The sequence below is a fragment of the Phragmites australis genome, chromosome 5, assembly GCF_958298935.1.
Source record: "Phragmites australis chromosome 5, lpPhrAust1.1, whole genome shotgun sequence".
NCBI classification, from domain to species: Eukaryota; Viridiplantae; Streptophyta; class Magnoliopsida; order Poales; family Poaceae; genus Phragmites; species Phragmites australis.
The window spans coordinates 44702855-44720892 of NC_084925.1; the positions used below are offsets into that span (position 1 = coordinate 44702855).

Genomic DNA, 18038 nt, shown 5'->3' on the forward strand with positions numbered 1-18038 from the left:
TAACCTAAGAATCCCAGTACTATTTCTTTTCTGCACGAAATAGTTATCATGCTCTACTATAGGTTGCACTATATGAAAGAATAGAGAACGAGCAATTCTAAATCTGTACAGAAATAATAATAAAATGAGACAGAAGGATAAAAAATAAGACGAATAAAATCATATTCACTAATTACAAACTTGCGCTGAAAGACAGCTAGGCTGTAGGTGGGAGCCTCTGAAAAGTAGTCTTGGTATAGTCTCGCATGTCCGGCTTCTTTGCCACGATGAATTACTCGAATGTCCTAGCCCAGAGCCGCTATGGCGTCGGCATTCAAGTGTTGATCTTCATCGTACACTTGGAATGCTATAGCGACAATAAGTTCGTCGCCGTCGAATGAGGTCGACAACGAATCCATGAGAATTTGTTTGACGATGTTGCGACACCTTATTGTGATATCGGAGAGGAGATAAAGATATGTGGGAGGGATATAAAGAGAGGTAGGAGAGGAGACACAGCTCAGGAATAAGAAATGGACTTGCATATATAGATATGAAAAAAATAGTTGTTGGAAAAATAACTATTAAAAATATCCATTGAAAAAAATATCTATTATAAATGTAGCTCTTGAAAGAATACCAGCTAGAAATATACTCGTTAGAAAAATATCGATTAAGAAACCATTAAAAAAATAACTGTTGGAAAAATATCCGTTAAAGAATATCGCTTAGAAATATAGTCGTTACAAAATATAGTCATTACGAATATATTATTAATTATAAAATACTATTAAAAAATAGGAGAGAATATAGATGGTAAAATATAGATGTGCTTTGAAATAGTAGAGTAATATAATTTTTTTTATAAGCAATAATTATAAAAAAAATATGAAAGATGAAATATAGATATGTTAATGGAATTACTCTACGTCCGCTGACACGTAATAGAACCCTGTCCCACGCCTTCCGTACCTTTCGGGTTCCCGTCGGCTAGTGCGTTCCCAAACGTGAGACAACTCAACCCCCGTCTCAGCTCATGTGCCTCCCTCGTCGGCGTCGCCATCCGTCCTCGGGGCCGGAAGCCCACGCAACTCGCTCCCAAAACCTCCAAAAATTTAAGCCGAAATCGTTGGCGTGTCCAAATCGAAACGAACAGCTCGTCCTCCACCATCAGCACCGCCTATTAAGCTCTCCGCGCGCGACTCCCCACGCCACCTCACCTCCGCTCCGCCCTCTCCATTCCGCCGCGATCCTATCGAGGTATGCCACTGCTTTTCTACGGTGCCGCGTCACCAGCCTAGCTAGCTTTTGTCGTCGTCGTCGTTGTTGGAGCTCCGCACGTACGCGAGCTCGTGTGTGGTGTGGGTGGGGATTCGCGACAAGGTTTTTTCGGCGTCCGGGTTCGCGGCTCGGACCGCAGGCGGGGTCCGACGATCAGTGCGGTTTGCCGCCGCTGGATGCGCTGGTGCTGGCGATCGGTCAGTCGGCCGGGAGGGATGGGTTTCACGGCGTTCGGGACCGACACCGACGGCGCCGTACACGTGCATTTCCTCCTCCCGGGGACGGGGAGGGGCCTGCCACTGCCAGCGCTTTAGAAGCCAGTTTGGGTAGTGGTGTAGGGCTGCGTGTAGGCAGGCAGCGAACCAACGGCTCAAACAAGTGTGAGCTTGACACTGCGGCAGGCAGCCCGTGACGAGGTAGCTACGGACAGTATGGGCGTGAGTGACTTCACTAGGTGGCTGCCTGGCTACATGCGTGTCACTGGAGCCGTGTTGGTGGGGTGTGAAAACGATTAGTTGCAGTTCAAGCGGGGCAGGTAACTTCTTTTTTTTAAAAAAATCACTCTGTTCAATCATGTCGATAAGTAGTACTACCTTCTCTTTGTCCGGCCGGAACCTTGATTTGGACCCTTTGATTGCATCGTTGGCCCGCAGAGAGGACCCTAGGATGCTGTACTCACTGTGACAACTCTTTGTTTGGATTATTAAAGTCCTTTTATTTTTTGCCACCCAACATCTGGCAATTAGCTAGCAAAATGGGTGATTTTTGACAGATAGTTTTTTGTTTTAACGCTACGTTGGCATGCAGTCAGTCTTTATTCTGAACCCTACTCCTCGGACAGACATGTTAACTATAATAATTCATTCGTTGGAAATTTTGTGACGACCTGATTATCATACACTCATTTCATTTTCAGGAGTTGCTGATTGCAGGCTCGTGATCGTGGTGCCTTAATTGGGCTCCTATATGGGTTCTGCTGTAACTGAAGTGTGTAATTTGATCCTTTTTGTTGTTAAAACTGTGCGGTGTATGCTAGTTGGTTCTTTATATCAAGGTTAATTATGCTGATTACATGTCCACTCACAGAGCAATGATACCTTGCTGGGAAATGGAGTTGTTGGGATTCTTGCCGAGACTGTTAATATGTGGGAAAGGAGGGCACCGTTAACTCCTTCCCATTGTGCTCGTCTTCTTCTCGGAGGAGGCAAGAGCGGAACTAGAGTAAATCGGATCATTGTGCAGCCAAGCACAAAGAGGATCCATCATGATGCTCAGTATGAGGACGCTGGATGCAAGATTTCAGACGACCTGTCAGAGTGTGGTCTTATTATAGGCATCAAACAACCAAAGGTTATATTACTCATTAAGCTAGATACTCTATTTGATGTAACAATGAGAGTTAATAAAGTTCCCTTTTCCAAAAAAATATACTCTATTCGACCATGCTCTGTACTCTGTTTGGACCATGGTTCTAAAACGTTTGGAGTTGTCTTCCCTTGGGCAGTTACAAATGATTCTTCCAGATCGAGCATACGCGTTCTTTTCTCACACCCACAAGGCCCAGCAAGAGAATATGCCACTATTAGATAAGGTATGTAACATATATTCAACATGCATTACCATTCCTGTGGAATATCAAATAGTTTATTTATGTTCTCAGATCCTCGAAGAAAGGGTGTCTTTGTTCGATTATGAGCTAATCGTTGGAGATAATGGGAAAAGATTGCTAGCTTTCGGGAAGTTTGCTGGTAGAGCTGGGCTGATAGACTTCTTACACGGTCTTGGACAGCGTAAGAACAATTACCATTATTTCTTGGTTCATGTATTCACCTGATAATATTATGCCTTTGGTGCTTGGGTTAGCTATCTCTACTTATTATCTACTGAACTAGTGTTTTTCATCACGGAGGCCAATTTGCTTGTTTACAAGTAATTGTTTACAATGAAGTCAATTGCTGATTCATAGTACAACCTAGGTCTGTGTTTGGTGTTGTTGATTATTCAAGCGGCTCAAGGTTTTCCCATACAATTTCAGGATATTTGAGCCTTGGATTCACAACTCCGTTTCTCTCGCTGGGGCGATCTCATATGTATCCTTCACTCGCTGCGGCCAAGGCTGCAGTCATTGCAGTTGGTGAAGAGATAGCAACATTCGGACTCCCATCTGGAATTTGTCCGATAGTGTTTGTATTCACTGGAGTTGGAAATGGTAATTCTGCTGTTAACATTTTCCCATTTGTTGATTTTAATTAATAGAAGCCTCTCGTACAAGTAGCGGCAACCATTTGTTTGGGCATATGCATCTTTGAGGGGTCTTGCGCCGTTAGGAGTTAAGTGTCCTTTATTGTGTTGTACATTGTATAATTTCGCTGATGAACATGCTTATAATCTTGCCTGTCATTTTAGTTCAAGCTCAAAGAAAAGAATATTTTATCGATACCCTTGCCTTTTCAAGATTGAAGTGACCTTACCTTGTTGACATTTTCTTGAATTGTGGTGATTAAATATAATATTTGAAACTGAATACCCTTAGGACAAGGGGACATTGATAACGTTGCGTAGACCAAAAAGGTGTACAGATATAAACTTTCACAAAAGGAAATGGAAAAGTTGGACCTTATTTAATATATTATCACCTTTATTATCTTAGGTATGCAGTTTGATCCTTAAAATTTTACGCCTCACGTATATAACTTCATATGTGACAGTTTCTCAGGGTGCGCAAGAGATATTCAAGCTATTGCCCCATGCCTTCGTTGATGCTGAGAAACTTCCTGAAATTTCTGCGGTATTGCGCTATTACTCCTTTTCTTGTCATCAGTTCAACTTAACTAGTTAATTAACAATTTCTTTTGTAAGTTTCTCTTTGTCCTGGACAATTATGCAGAAGCATAATTATCTCTTTTTTTTTTTTTTTTGTGAGCGTGCTTCCTAACAGACCTACTCTATTATTTAATTTTACAGGCCAGGAAGCTGTCTAAACAGTCTCAGTCAACCAAGAGAGTATTCCAACTATATGGCTGTGTTGTGACTTCAAGAGATATGGTCTCTCACAAAGATCCCAACAGACATTTTGACAAAGTAATGCACATCTCTTGAACCATAAGTAGATTTGTAGTTTCTACTAGGAAATGCTCAGTTATAACAACACTACAATAGATGTATTAGACTGCATGCCCCACATTTTAATTTTATCATGTCCAAATATAATCATTTTTTCATTATACTGGATATGTATTAATTACATTAATACCTATCTGTTTTTTGTTACATTGACCATGCCCTTATGTAATTATCTTCTTATGCATGTGATATTTTTGTCTAATAAAATTATGTTCAGGTGTTTTTATACACATTTTTTATCCTTTTTTCTTATTAGCCGAGTACCTCAGTAGCAGTTCCTTAGCTTTTCCATGGCCTCACTTAGAAATCTTAAAATGACTCTGCAGGCTGACTATTATGCTCATCCAGAACACTACATCCCTGTTTTCCATGAAAGGATTGCTCCGTATGCATCCGTCATTGGTATGGTCTTAGCTGAGTGCTTTTTATCTGATATTGTTCTGTTGTGCTCTTCATAAGAACCAACTAAAACAGGATTTGTCCATCTTGAACGTGCAAGGCCATTCATGTTGGATATTTCCTTATTTTTACAGTTCACACAATCTCTAAAACAACTCTCAGACATGCAATTCTCTTCATATGGATGATTTAAGTATTGTGAGACATGAGTACCATATTCTCTAAAACGTGAGAGCCGTTGTCTAACTCTTATTCTGCATAGCTTAGAACAGTGCTAGGGGAAAAAAATGGTGTTGCCTTGATAAGATCGTGAATCTGGTGAGGCTGTGGTTGTAATGCATGTAAACATGCTACTTCTTGTAAAAATTTGCTGTACAAACCATTTATCCATGATATTCTAATATGTGCCTATTGATGGTTTCTACAGTAAACTGTATGTACTGGGAGAGGAGATTTCCACGATTACTAAGCATCAATCAGTTACAACAACTGATGAAGAATGGTTGCCCTTTAGTTGGTGTTTCTGATATTACTTGTGATATAGGAGGTTCCATAGAATTTGTGAACAAGAGTACATCAATAGAGAGGCCTTTCTTCCGGTAATGCATTCCTTTTTTTTTCTGTTGCGTATAATTAAAAATTGGAAAAAGTCTAAATTACCCTTGAAAAGTAGTCATTATACTCTAAGCTATGTTTTCATTACCCGCATCTGTCCTCCTAATTCTTTTGGATATTTATCACAGATGCATAATCTGCTTTACAGCGCCTGTAGATACTTGGTGGCTGCTTCATGTGGTTACTGGTTTTAGTAGTTCTCGTAACAGTAATAATTTTGACTAATTACTGGATATACAACTGCAGCTATGATGCTTCTACTCATTCATACCATGATGATATGGAAGGTGATGGTGTGGTCTGCTTAGCTGTTGACATTCTCCCTACAGAGTTTTCTAAAGAGGTAAGAGATTTCTTATTGAACGAAAAAGCAATTTTCTATCAGCATCAACTCATTGCATTGAGATTACAGTTGCTCCACTGTATTTAACCCTGTAGGCTTCCCAGCATTTTGGAGACATGTTATCTAAATTTGTTGCTAGCTTGGCCTCGGCTAAGAGACTGGTGGAACTTCCTTCCTACTTGAGAATAGCTTGCATTGCACATGCTGGCAGACTGACTTCTCTGTATGAATATATTCCTAGGATGAGAAAGACTCTGGTGTAAGTTCAAATACTCCTCTTCATCTGCATCATTGTACTCCTCTTGGATATTTCCCTGAGATCCTGTAAAGATACAAAGGAGCTAAATATCTAATCTTGTTAAAAATGTGGTATATGTTAGAGTGTACTTATGCTCATTACTATCCAAGCTTCAGTTGGCAGACTTCTTCATGAAGTCACAGACTAGGGCGTAACATAGCTTGTATCTCTCCTTACTCAGTGTTGTTGATCCGCTCTGACTTTGAGGGTTATTAGAGTGTAGTTATGCACTGCTTCTAGTCTCATGTATAGGGTGCTACTTTGCAAATATTCCTTGCACTCCTCTATACATATATTGTCCCATTGGACCTGGGAGATGTGTGTTTGCACTTGTATCAGTTTACACCAAACAATAGATAGCACCAAATTGTTCATGTCTTATGCTTCTACAGTTCTACTCCTGTAAAACAAAACACTGCAGGTTGGGTAATTAAGGGGGAATCCTCAGTGGTCTAGCTTTTTCTTTGTCATCAATTCTCTGCTTTGTTCGAATTAGTATTTTCCATTACTTAGCTTTTGAGAAATGAACAAGCAGACTATTATTCATGTTTCTTCTGTTATCATGTAAGTAGTTTGAGCACGGTCATTTTCCTCTTTCATTATTATTTTTTCGGCATTCTGTGTAGTATCTTATAGCCATAATTTCCTGGTTATGACATTGATATTCTTACCAGTGTCTGCCATGTTTAAATGGAACATAATGTCCTTTTGAAAATTATATTTTATTCTTTGCAGAGATTTGGCACCCATCAGGGCAAATCCATTGCCTCATAAGAATTACAGCAGCCTGGTTAGAAAATATTTTTTTTCTCGCAGTACAGTACATTTATGATCTATATCTGACTATTATTTGATATATATGCAACAAGGAACTTGAATATGATGTATACTGAAACTCAGTTATTTTTTTCTCATTTTTTTAATTAATTAAACAGGTATCTCTCAGTGGGCACCTCTTTGATAAGTTCCTTATAAATGAAGCTTTGGACATTATTGAAACATCTGGAGGTTCATTTCGCTTGGTTAGATGTGACGTTGGACAGAGTATTGATGATATGTCGTACTCGGAGCTTGAAGTAAGAAAATAATTTCTCATTGATGCAGATTATCTAGGATGGAAATTTGCCCTAAAAAATTGGATGAAGAAAAATCAATATTGCGTGTTATAACCTGTTTGTACTTACTAGTTTGTTTTTCAGAAGAATTGTCTAGTTTGTTTTTAAGAAGAATTCATCTTTTGCTGCCACACAGAGAGACAAGTTTTATAATTGCCAAGAAAGCGAAGTGATCTGAGAATCGGAATGTGTCATCTTTTTGGTGTCACATAATCAGACATTCAGAATTATAAATCTCCCATAAAAATTATCTTTTCCTTTTGGGTACCATGGTAAATCGACAAGGAGAGTGAGTAATACTTAGAGGGGCTCTTTTTTTATTGACTAATGAATTTAAGACAGTAACTAATATGATGGATTTCATCCAAGAGAAACTAATATAATGAATTGAAATGGTATCCAAAAAAATGAATTAAGCACCAGGCCCACTTCTGCCCTAGTGCCACAGCAAAAGGCAGAGGTTTCCATTGCGATCAATCCCTTAGTACGTCCATGGTAGAGCTTGAGGAGTTGCGGCGATTGTATGGGTGATCAGCAGAGGGATAGGGCTTGTAACCCCGCCGGCCAGGCGCCGTGACAGTATCCTGATCGACGGTGTCTAGAGAGAACCAGAGAACAAAAGAAGGGGCACAAGAGACTTCTTATTGATTGTTTGCAAAACAAATGGCAATTGTCGTGCTACTTATAGCCGGCCTTTCCTAACAGAATGATCCTAACAAACTCAATCGAATGTTGAACAAACAAACCAATTGAACCTTTGTCCTAACAACTAAAGTCTCTGGAACTTATCTGCTCACCTAAACCTGATCCTTGGTCGCCTGCTTAGTACTGTGCCTATGGTACTTCTGGCTTTTGGCCCTCCTTTCAAAGTTGGCAGCTATTTTTACCAGTTCATTGGAATTTGACTCTTCTTTTAAAAAAATATCAAGAACTCGTCCTTCTATTAGATGATATAAAACATCCTGTTAATTTAATACTAAATCTACCTGAAATACCATATCTGAAGTAATGAGCATAGATCATAGAAAGTACTGAATGATTTTACCTTATTTATCTTAGCTGCCCTGGATCTTCTTTGTTTTGTTGTTGGGTGTGTTTTGGATCTTTTCTTACCTTATATCCAATGTTTCACTATTTTTTAGCTTAACATTTTACTGGCATTTCTTTGTTGTCAACATAACTATAGTTTGATTTGTGTCTGAAACATATGATACACACCTTTTTCAGATAGGAGCAGATGATACTGCCACATTGGATAAGATTATTGACTCCTTGACTTCTCTAGCTAATGCACATGATGGAGATCATTATGCCAGGGAAGAAACTGAATTATCTCTGAAGATAGGAAAAGTCAATGAGTGTGGAACTGGCAACAGCATGGATAAAGGAGGGCCAAAGGTTTTAATTCTTGGAGCTGGAAGAGTCTGTCGACCAGCTGCAGAGTTTTTAGCATCATATCCAAACATTTATAGTAATGGTGCTAATGACAATAACACAGACCAACTTCATGTTATTGTGGCATCTTTGTATCAAAAAGATTCAGATGAGGTAATTCTCACAGCGTTTCATTCCCTAACTCTTGACACTTTCTATGTACTTTTTGGTTGCCTGCATGACTTGCTATTAACATGCTCTATGAACGTCAGTGAGCAATAATTCAAAATACAGTATTCTGGATACGGTATTTGTAGGATTCAACCATTACTTTCTCATGTCTATGTATCTGTACATGCAGACAGTTGATGGAATTAAAAACGCAACAGCTACTCAGCTTGATGTTACTGATACTGGAAGTCTTTCAGATCTTGTTTCACAGGTAACTTTAATTCTGATATATTGTCTGTTGAAGAATTCACCTTTCACATTTTACAATGAACATAAGAGTGGAGACTTAAGAAAACGTGTCAAAAAAAGGTACCAATTATTTGCAGTTCAGGATGTTTATTTGTACTGATTTGGTCGCCCAGCCATTAAAGAATGGTCTGAACTCCCTAGTCATACTTGGGGCCTGGTTGCTTTGGAAGCATTGAAATGATTGTGTTTTTAACGGTGCTTTGCCAAGTGTACAACGGGTTTTGCATTTAGCCAGTGAGGAAGCGATTCTTTGGGGTTTGGCTGGTGCTAGGGATTTAGCACAGCTAGACAGAGGGTTAGATTAGCGGTCTGTTTTTGTAGTTAGTCGTTTCTTTCTTCTTTTTAAGGGCGCGTGTGTGCTTAGAGTGATGGTTGGGTGTGTGTGTGTGTGTTTGGGTTTGTGTGTGTTGTATTTTCAAACTCTTTTTTCCTCCTTAATGCAATGATGCGTAGCTCTCTTGCGTATTCGAGAAAAAGATATTTTAAATTTACACCTGAATTTGTTAATTACTACACTAATTGGCCAGCAGATTAAGAATTTGATTATGTGAGCTTCTCTTGCAGGTTGAAGTTGTAATTAGCTTGTTGCCTACTAGTTTTCATGCTGTCATTGCAAGAGTATGCATAGAGGTAGTCTTCTACTCTTCTTACTTGCCCCTGATGTATAAAATCCTTGAGCCTCTATTGAGGCCCTAAACCATTATTGACGAGTTATCTATACTGAGGAATTTCTTCAGCTGACTTAGTCAAATTCATCCATTACAGCTCAAGAAGCACTTGGTCACAGCGAGCTATGTTGATGAATCCATGTCAAAGTTAGGCCAAGCTGCTGAAGGTGCAGGTGTAACTATACTTTGTGAAATGGGCCTGGATCCTGGCATAGGTATTTCCTCAATGTAATGGTCAATCGTTGCAGTTAGATGGAGATACTTCGTTTGCATATGGTACATGTGTCCATGGAATTATTAGGGAATAGAACATGCCTAAATATTGTCACTGCAAGTATTATGAAGAAGTGAGAAAAGGCATTCTCTCATCTAGGTTAAATTTTCTTGTAAAATCAAGCTTAAATATATTTACCGCAGATCACATGGTATCAATGAAGATGATTGATGAAGCACATGCTCGAAAGGGAAAAATAAAGGCATTTACATCTTTCTGTGGTGGACTTCCATCTCCAGCTGCTGCGAACAATCCACTGGCCTATAAGTTCAGGTTAATGTTATATCTTTCGAAATAATTCAACTATCTCTTGTAGTATAATGATATTTCTACATCCGAAGTTTGTCAGTATAACACTGCATGCAGCAAGCTTTTCCAGAAATAGTAATCGTTATTTTTCTTCTTTTTAGTTGGAACCCAGCTGGTGCCCTCCGAGCTGGGAGCAATCCTGCTGTCTACAAATTTCTTGGACAGGTCGTCCATGTAGACGGTAAGTTAGCTAAATGTATCATCACGTGGCTAGGAAGAAAGGAGCACACTTTCAATGACCTGTCCTTTTTTAAAAAAATGGATGGTAGGAGCTCTGCCTATTCATCAAAGACCGAAGTAGAGTTTACAGATTACAACACCCTACCCAAATAAACTCACCGAGAGGAATATTACCAATACAAGACCTACATATATGGCCTGTCTTATTAATGACACGTGACTGTTTCAAGGACCAGTCTTATACTTAACCCATATGTCAGTTTCCTATCCACTAATAGACAACTGTGGAGATTTCACATAAGTTTTAGTATCCTGAAATCTAACAAGCTGTTGAAACAATTATATATTCCACATACAGTGGTCGAGTGTTTTCCTTACCATTTTGACAGGTAATAAATTATACAACTCTGCAAAGAGGCTCAGACTACCGGAGCTTCCAGCTTTTGCTCTTGAACACTTGCCAAATCGGAATTCCTTGATATATGGAGACCTGTATGGGATCTCCAAAGAAGCATCTACTGTATACAGGGCTACTCTTCGCTATGAGGGTAAAGGATTGATTTACCTTTTTCAGTGAGACATTCTTTTTCACTGCAAAATTCATTTCCAATCCGCAGTTTGGTTGCATTTGAACAGGATTTAGTGATATAATGGCTACCCTGTCAAAAACTGGGTTTTTTTATGCTGCAAATCATCCACTGCTGCAAGAGATTAATCACCCAACATATATGGGTTTTCTTGATGAACTCCTTAATGTAAATGATATCTCTACTACTACCACAAACGTAAATGCTGAAGTTTCCGGAGGACATGATGATGAATTGGTCTCGAGACTATTGATCCTTGGGCATTGCAAAGACAAAGAAACAGCTGTTAAGACAGTCAAAACCATCAAGTTAGTTCCTGATCCTGTGCTCAAAAAGTCACCTCTTTTATGAACTGCTGCTATAGTGTCATGTAAATAATGTCATCAAGACGTATATATCTAGATAATACTCTGCGCAATAAATAAAAATTTATGTTAGAAACAAGCATCATTAATGTTGAAGTTGTATGCTTAGAACTGACAAAACACAATCATACACTGGCTAGGTTCTTGGGACTACATGAGGAGACACAAATTCCTAAGGATTGTTCTAGTGCATTCGATGTGATTTGCCAAAGAATGGAACAGAGGATGGCCTATCACGATGATGAGCAGGTAAGGGTTACTATCTGACCACCTGTCTTGCTTATATATCATGTATTGCATGTAACTGTTATATTGGGTTGTAGTGCAGAATATTTCACAAAGTAATATTTTTAAAAAAAATATCAGTATATGAAGACTCAACATCTGTAACATCTGTTTTTAAGAAAAAGAAATTAGAGAAGATAATATCAGAAGGCAATTATCCTCATACTAATAATTGCACTCTTCGTCATTGCCTTAATCAAACATGAACTTGACAGGGATGAAATTCACATGAATAAACACACATTATCGATCGACTATAGATTGTAGTAGATTGTCAATTTAGTGAATAGTGATAAATCTGAAGTCTGAGCTTCAGCTTTTCAGACTGCGATCTACCACGATATGTCATAAGCTGCTTTTGCATCATTCTCGAAAAGGATAATTAAATCATTAACCTTCCTTGAATCATCACTATTCGCATATATTGCTCTTGTAATTTAGGACATGGTACTGCTACACCACGAACTGGAGGTGGAATACTCTGACGGGCGGCCGACCGAAAAGCACCAAGCAACTCTACTGGAGTTTGGAAAGGTTGAAAATGGCAGATCCAACACTGCCATGGCGCTCACCGTCGGGATACCAGCAGCAATTGGGGCGTTGGTAGTTAACTTAACCGCATTTGTCCTCACACATGGATGAAAACAAAAGCATGTGTTCATTTATTTACTCTCGATTCATATTGCAGCTCTTGCTCCAGAACAAGGTACAGAGGAAAGGAGTGATCAGGCCTCTGGAACCTGAAATCTACATTCCAGGTGAGCGCAACGCAGACCATGGTTCTTATGCTTATGGAAGTACTACGATGTGCAACTGTACTGAATCGTGTGTTTGCGCGTGTGCAGCACTAGAGATCTTGGAATCATCAGGCATCAAGCTGACGGAGAGAGTGGAGACTTGAGAATTCCAAGTTACTGCATAGATCGATATAGCAGCGTACTTATAGCCTCCGCTAGCTTCTCTACATATTATGTTTTGTTGTAAGCGAGGGCAAAGAACCAACTCCCAAAGAACATACGATGGCTTGTCCTTGGTGTAATTAGTGGACCCTCTGCTCTATATACCCCCTATGAATGAATAAAATACCAAATCAGCTGGTTCGTTTTCGGGCTTACCTGGGCTGTCCCATTGCAACATCCTGAAGTTGTTCACGCAGAAGGCACAATCGCTCGGCTCCTCCTGCATCTGCAACTGCGTGCGGACCTCAGGTCTGATCTGTGCTATTCCCCGCGGCCGGCGCTGGTCCTGGAACGCGGGCCGCGCTGCGGCACCGCGTGCGGCCGTGCCCGGGTGTGCGTGACGCTCGGTTGCGCCCAGTCCACAGCATGCACAGGCTCTCGGCTCGCCCGCGGCCGAACGCAATCCGATTGTCTACCTCACTGGCCGGACCAGCATACTGGAGATGCGCAGAGCAGTAGAACCTGCTGCTTTCATAGTGCGACAGGTTACGTCGTGGACTGGCCGGATCAGTCCGATAATTTGTACGCTTATCATACAAAAGTATTCACTCCGAAGGTATACAACCTGCGTTGGGGCTGGAGTGCGTTATATCAGTTCACAACATGAACTTCAGAACCTCAATCTTTGCACAAGTTCATCACAGTGATAAAGACATGAGCAATGAATCGCTGAGTGAGGAACTCTGGTTGTCTTAAAATTTGTGGTACAGGATCATGAAGTCACCAGTTCACCAGAGAGATTTTTGAAAAACAACAATCTTGGCAGAGAATCTCATGCTGATACAACCATTACAAAGACCCAGAATTCTAAAAACAACAGGTCTTATACTGTGACACTCTGATTAGTTATACACCATATACTTCGGTGTTGCACTGAATTTCTGATAGCCCTTAATGACCTTGTTCACTGCATCAAGGAAATCCTTTTCCGTCACGGTTTTCCTACGGGCACGAATGGCATACATCCCAGCTTCTGTGCAAACACTCCTTATATCGGCTCCTGAGATAGTAAACATAAGTATGTGAGAACCAGATTGATAGTAAACATAAGTATGTGAGAACCAGATTGTCTAACGTGAGAAGGCTTCCAGGTCATATGCCTAAAACAACCGGTAAGTCTTCATTAAAGGAAGTTGCATGACATGCACTAACCAGTGGAGTTGGGACAGAGGCGTGCCAGAAGTTCGAATCGGATATCCCGCTCACAGTTCATGGTGCGTGTATGGATCTTGAAAATTTGGGTACGACCCTCCAGGTCAGGTAGGCCAAATTCTACTTTCCTGTCCAGGCGACCAGGACGCAGAAGCGCAGGATCTAAGGTATCAGGCCTGGAAAAAACAGAGAAAATGTGGTCACCTTCTCAGATCAATTCATATGGCAAGATGTTTTAGCCGTGTCAGTTCAAGACATTGAGTCTCTTAATGACACTTTTATTAGATTTTTGCATTTTCAAAATCTTATGTTTCTTCAGATAAATCTTCAGAATACCGAATACAAGCTAAGCACCTAACAGAATGAATCTTAAATCACATGATAAAGCAGGAGTGAAAAAATAGAATACCTATTAGTGGCCATGAGAACTTTGATGTTCCCTCTCGCATCAAACCCGTCAAGCTGATTTACTATTTCCAACATTGTACGCTGCACCTCATTGTCACCACCAACCCCATCATCAAAACGAGCACCACCAATAGCATCAACTTCGTCAAAGAAGACAATGCATGCTTTCTTGGAGCGGGCCATCTACAATAAAAGAATTCATTTCAGAATGACTGTTGATGAAACAGAACACTCTAGTTCAAAAAACTGGGTGAATCTTTGTGAATTTGCAACCCTCAATATACCTGAAACAGTTCCCTAACCATCCGAGCACCTTCCCCAACATACTTCTGAACTAATTCACTTCCAATTACACGGATGAAACAAGCATCTGTTCGATTTGCTACAGCTCTTGCAAGAAGTGTTTTGCCAGTACCAGGTGGACCATAGCAAAGCACACCTTTTGGAGGGTCAATACCAAGCTTGACAAACTTTTCTGGGTGAAGCATAGGAAGTTCAACAACCTGCAACAGTGGTTCAGTAAGGAGTAAATAAAATAAGTCCAGAACTAACTATATGATGTAGTATGTGCAGGCTTGCAATGCAAGGAAAAAGGTTTGCATACTTCACGCATCTTTTCAATCTGCTCCTTGCATCCACCAACATCGTTGTATGTCACATCCGGTTTTTCCTCAACGGTCATCATGGTAACACTTGGGTCAATTTTCGGTGGCAAAGGAATTTGAATCTGGTACTTGTTACGGTCAACACTGCAATAGACATCCATTGTGAGATCACATATTTCACTCAGTGGGTACAGAGGTTCAATTTATTTAAGAATGATAGTGTACAAAGCATAGGGAAAATAGCCTAGATATCCCAATCCCAAAGATGCTTAATCAAGAAAAAATGCACAGGATCAGTTTTAGTTTAATCAACTTTGCCATCTTTGAAGATTATGTAGAGCAGCAAGTTCTATATTCTAGCATTCTAAGAGCAGAGGAAAGGAACCTGTACCTAAGCCAGCAGCTGACAAGAAATTGTTCCCAGATCCAAGATGTTCACAACTAATAATTATTTTCTATATTCAGATAACACTACGAAGCAAATAATGTTTATACACATCTGCCAAGTTTTATAGGAGTTATATGTACATTGGATTCAAGAAAGCAATGTTTTACCCATCTATGTCAAACATGTAAAGTTCATGACGCCTTTCCATGGACACGGTAATCACCACAAGAAAGGTCATTGCTTTTCTAAGCACTGTTCTAGTAAGTTTCTCATACCAACAAGCACTGTTTCAGCACTGTTCTTGCCTTCTCGGAAGTTTCTCAGTTTTACTCATATCAATAAGCACTGTTCTCGGAGGTTTCTCGGTTTGCATGATGGCGTATAACATTTCTTCCACATAATCACCACAAGAATGAAACAGTCTTATAGATTACAGTAACTCAAACACATAAATGCATCAGGTGAAAACAGCAGGCAAAAAATGCTTGAGTCGAACTGAACAGTGTCATACGATACACTAAGACTAACATGCATAAAGATTTGTAATACGCTAAAGACCAAAAGGCAGGACAACATACCCGACCCTCATTCCTTCCTCAATATCAGTTGGAGAAACCTTATCCCCCAATCCGACCACAAACTGCATGATCCAAAATAAAGCATAAGAAAGAGGTGTGAAATTTCTAGGCAATATATGATTTAGAAAAGTGGCATAAGCTTGGCATACCTTTGCAATTTGTTTTACATTTATCACATATTTAGCATCATCAGTATTAGGGCTTATAATCTTTGTACACCTTGCTACCTGCAGAGGGAGAAAGAAAACTTATTAGTACACTAGCACATGTAAAACAGAAAAAGAAATGACTTAGCGTCTAGCTATCATGCACGCTGGCTTGCACCCAAAACTGTAAAAACTAGGAAGAAGTGGCATAACAATGGGTTCAGTTAATGTACTTGTAATGGTTGTTCTTCTTGCATCATCTGTTTATCCGAAACCAAATCCCACTGGCTAGGTGGAGCCAGCCCTGTATCAGACTCCTTTATCCCTGGGATTTAGCAGAGAGCAAATGTCTCAGGTAAGAAAATTGAAAAGTGCAACTCTCCTAACATCCAAACAAGCTGACAAACTGCACAGGACTATGAATATAATAGAAAACTGGAGACATGAGTTAAGGTCGTGATAGCTGGTTCATCTAACTACGCTACTGAGAAAGGTCAAATTTCTAGTACAGAAATAAAGTTGGGAGATATATTTTGTATGCTATATATAACAGCAGTTGTATGTCGATACCGTCAGGGCACAAACTAAATAAGCAAGGCAACAATCCTTTCCCTTTGTTGAGAAGAAATAATGACCTAAAATCTTTAATGTGTGATCAGCTGAAACAAGTGTTGCCAAGTTAACTATACATTTACCATTATAAACCGAGAGACTAATTCTCGATTTATCAACTGATCTTAAACTGGCATATGAATAAAATACCAACTGATCCCAAGGACCCGAACTCAGCAGTAAGTTGGGCTACATCTCTAGGCTAAACCAATAAATACATAATAAAATTTTCACTCACCACAAAGGTCATTGATCTTCTTGGCCATTTCCTTAATCTCCTTTTCGACCTTCTTAATGCTGGTCGAGTATGGCCCAAGCCCCTGCAGCAACAGCCAGTCAACCAAAATTAGCAAACATCAGCGGTTTCTCGCCCAAGCAAATCGGGTCACAAATCACACACACACACACACACACACACACACACACACACACACACACACACACACAGAGCTCATAAAAGCCCAAACCCCACCCAATCCAACTCTCAAGCCCCAGCCCGAGACAAAATCACCAAGAAGAACCCTAGATCCAACAGATCGGGGAGAGGAGATCCAAACGGGGGTCGCGGCACGCACGTAGGTCTTGAGGAGCGCGATGTCGTCCTCGTCGAGCGGTCGCGGGTTCTTCTCGTTCATGATGTCGTCTTCCGGCTCCGGCGCCATGGCTGCCCCCGCGCGCGCTGTGTGTTCTCCGTCGGCGGCAGTGGCTGCTCAGGTCCGTGGGAGCGGGGAATTTGGGGGTGCCTTCGGTCTGGGCGTCTGGCGTACCTCGACTTTTATAGTTTTATGTTGGTTTTTTTTTTCTTTCCTCCTCTGCAAGGGACGTTTCTGCGCCGTTTGATTTGGCTGATCGGACGGAGGTAGGTATCGAAGTTAGAACTGACAGTTAGGATGCTCTCGTTGCCTATATGTTCTCCAATAATTTTATTTAAGGTGTGTTTGTTTGGTTGCACGAGTTTAATAACTGAGCAGTCCGTTTTAATTTTTTTATTTTTTTTAAATTTACTTTCTATAGAATATGATGTAAACGATATTATTTTTGGAAAAAAAATTCACAGAAGGCCTAGAATTATCTCTAGTTTTGTTTAGGATTTTTTATTTTTTTAAATTTTCTGAATTCAAATTCGGGTAGCGTTCGGTTTTTGAAATTGGACTGGAGCGGTAAACTCAGTAGCCGTGAATTTCATCCAGTTGCCGTCGATGAATTGAACCATGTGTCCATGCCGCCGAGTCCATTCATCATCGACCATAATTATAGGTCAATGCAGGCCTACCTCCACGCACCACCATCTGGGAATCCCGACCCTAAAAACAACAATCACATCCATACTTTGTAGGAGAAGACGGACACAATTCACATCACCAATTGGAAAAATGAATGCTCAAGCAAATCCAATTGCAGGGTATTCAAGTGATGTCCTATAAAAATAATACTAGATAAATTCGTTTATTTTGTTCTCCAATATGTAGAAGAATTGTACATCTTTGTATTAGAGATAGAGAAAACATACATATT

The 18038-nt window shown here is 40.1% G+C and overlaps 2 protein-coding genes across 3 annotated transcripts; one reads left to right on the forward strand and one right to left on the reverse strand.

Moving 5' to 3' along the window:
- The first annotated feature begins 1019 nt into the window (after positions 1-1019).
- LOC133919944 (alpha-aminoadipic semialdehyde synthase-like) lies at positions 1020-12789 on the forward strand. 2 transcript variants are annotated; one of them, XM_062364524.1, is made up of 26 exons: positions 1020-1239; positions 2177-2247; positions 2347-2610; positions 2765-2851; positions 2921-3050; positions 3296-3469; positions 3969-4048; positions 4225-4341; positions 4710-4785; positions 5210-5381; positions 5644-5740; positions 5836-5999; positions 6774-6828; positions 6974-7114; positions 8381-8701; positions 8889-8969; positions 9572-9637; positions 9773-9890; positions 10093-10222; positions 10360-10439; positions 10828-10986; positions 11075-11333; positions 11531-11639; positions 12117-12278; positions 12364-12433; positions 12521-12789. In XM_062364524.1, the coding sequence occupies exons 2-26, from the start codon at positions 2227-2229 to the stop codon at positions 12574-12576; spliced, it is 3189 nt and encodes a 1062-aa protein (XP_062220508.1). In that variant the 5' UTR covers positions 1020-1239; positions 2177-2226; the 3' UTR covers positions 12577-12789. The 2 variants fall into 2 exon arrangements, with proteins under 2 accessions (XP_062220508.1, XP_062220509.1); XM_062364525.1 differs by lacking the exons at positions 1020-1239; positions 2177-2247; positions 2347-2610; ... (4 more) ...; positions 4225-4341; positions 4710-4785 and adding an exon at positions 5100-5119.
- Positions 12790-13304: 515 nt separating this feature from the next.
- LOC133919945 (26S proteasome regulatory subunit 7A) lies at positions 13305-17288 on the reverse strand. The gene is made up of 10 exons (XM_062364526.1): positions 17099-17288; positions 16762-16843; positions 16145-16236; positions 15915-15992; positions 15766-15827; positions 14799-14943; positions 14479-14697; positions 14196-14377; positions 13787-13962; positions 13305-13634 (listed from the first exon to the last, which is right to left on the reverse strand). Exons 1-10 carry the CDS (start codon positions 17183-17185, stop codon positions 13477-13479), a joined length of 1281 nt encoding a protein of 426 aa, XP_062220510.1. The 5' UTR covers positions 17186-17288; the 3' UTR covers positions 13305-13476.
- Between the last annotated feature and the right edge of the window lie 750 nt (positions 17289-18038).

Excerpts from the sequence above, each read along its gene's own strand:
- LOC133919944 (XM_062364524.1), top strand. The coding sequence starts at position 2,227 with ATGGGTTCTGCTGTAACTGAA. Across the intron at positions 10,223-10,359 it reads CCACTGGCCTATAAGTTCAG|TTGGAACCCAGCTGGTGCCC; the intron begins GTTAATGTTATA and ends TCTTCTTTTTAG. Across the intron at positions 10,440-10,827 it reads ACAGGTCGTCCATGTAGACG|GTAATAAATTATACAACTCT; the intron begins GTAAGTTAGCTA and ends CCATTTTGACAG.
- LOC133919945 (XM_062364526.1), bottom strand. The coding sequence starts at position 17,185 with ATGGCGCCGGAGCCGGAAGACGACATCATGAACGAGAAGAACCCGCGA. Across the intron at positions 16,237-16,761 it reads GAAGATCAATGACCTTTGTG|GGATAAAGGAGTCTGATACA; the intron begins GTGAGTGAAAAT and ends GCTAAATCCCAG. Across the intron at positions 14,698-14,798 it reads AGATTGAAAAGATGCGTGAA|GTTGTTGAACTTCCTATGCT; the intron begins GTATGCAAACCT and ends CCACTGTTGCAG.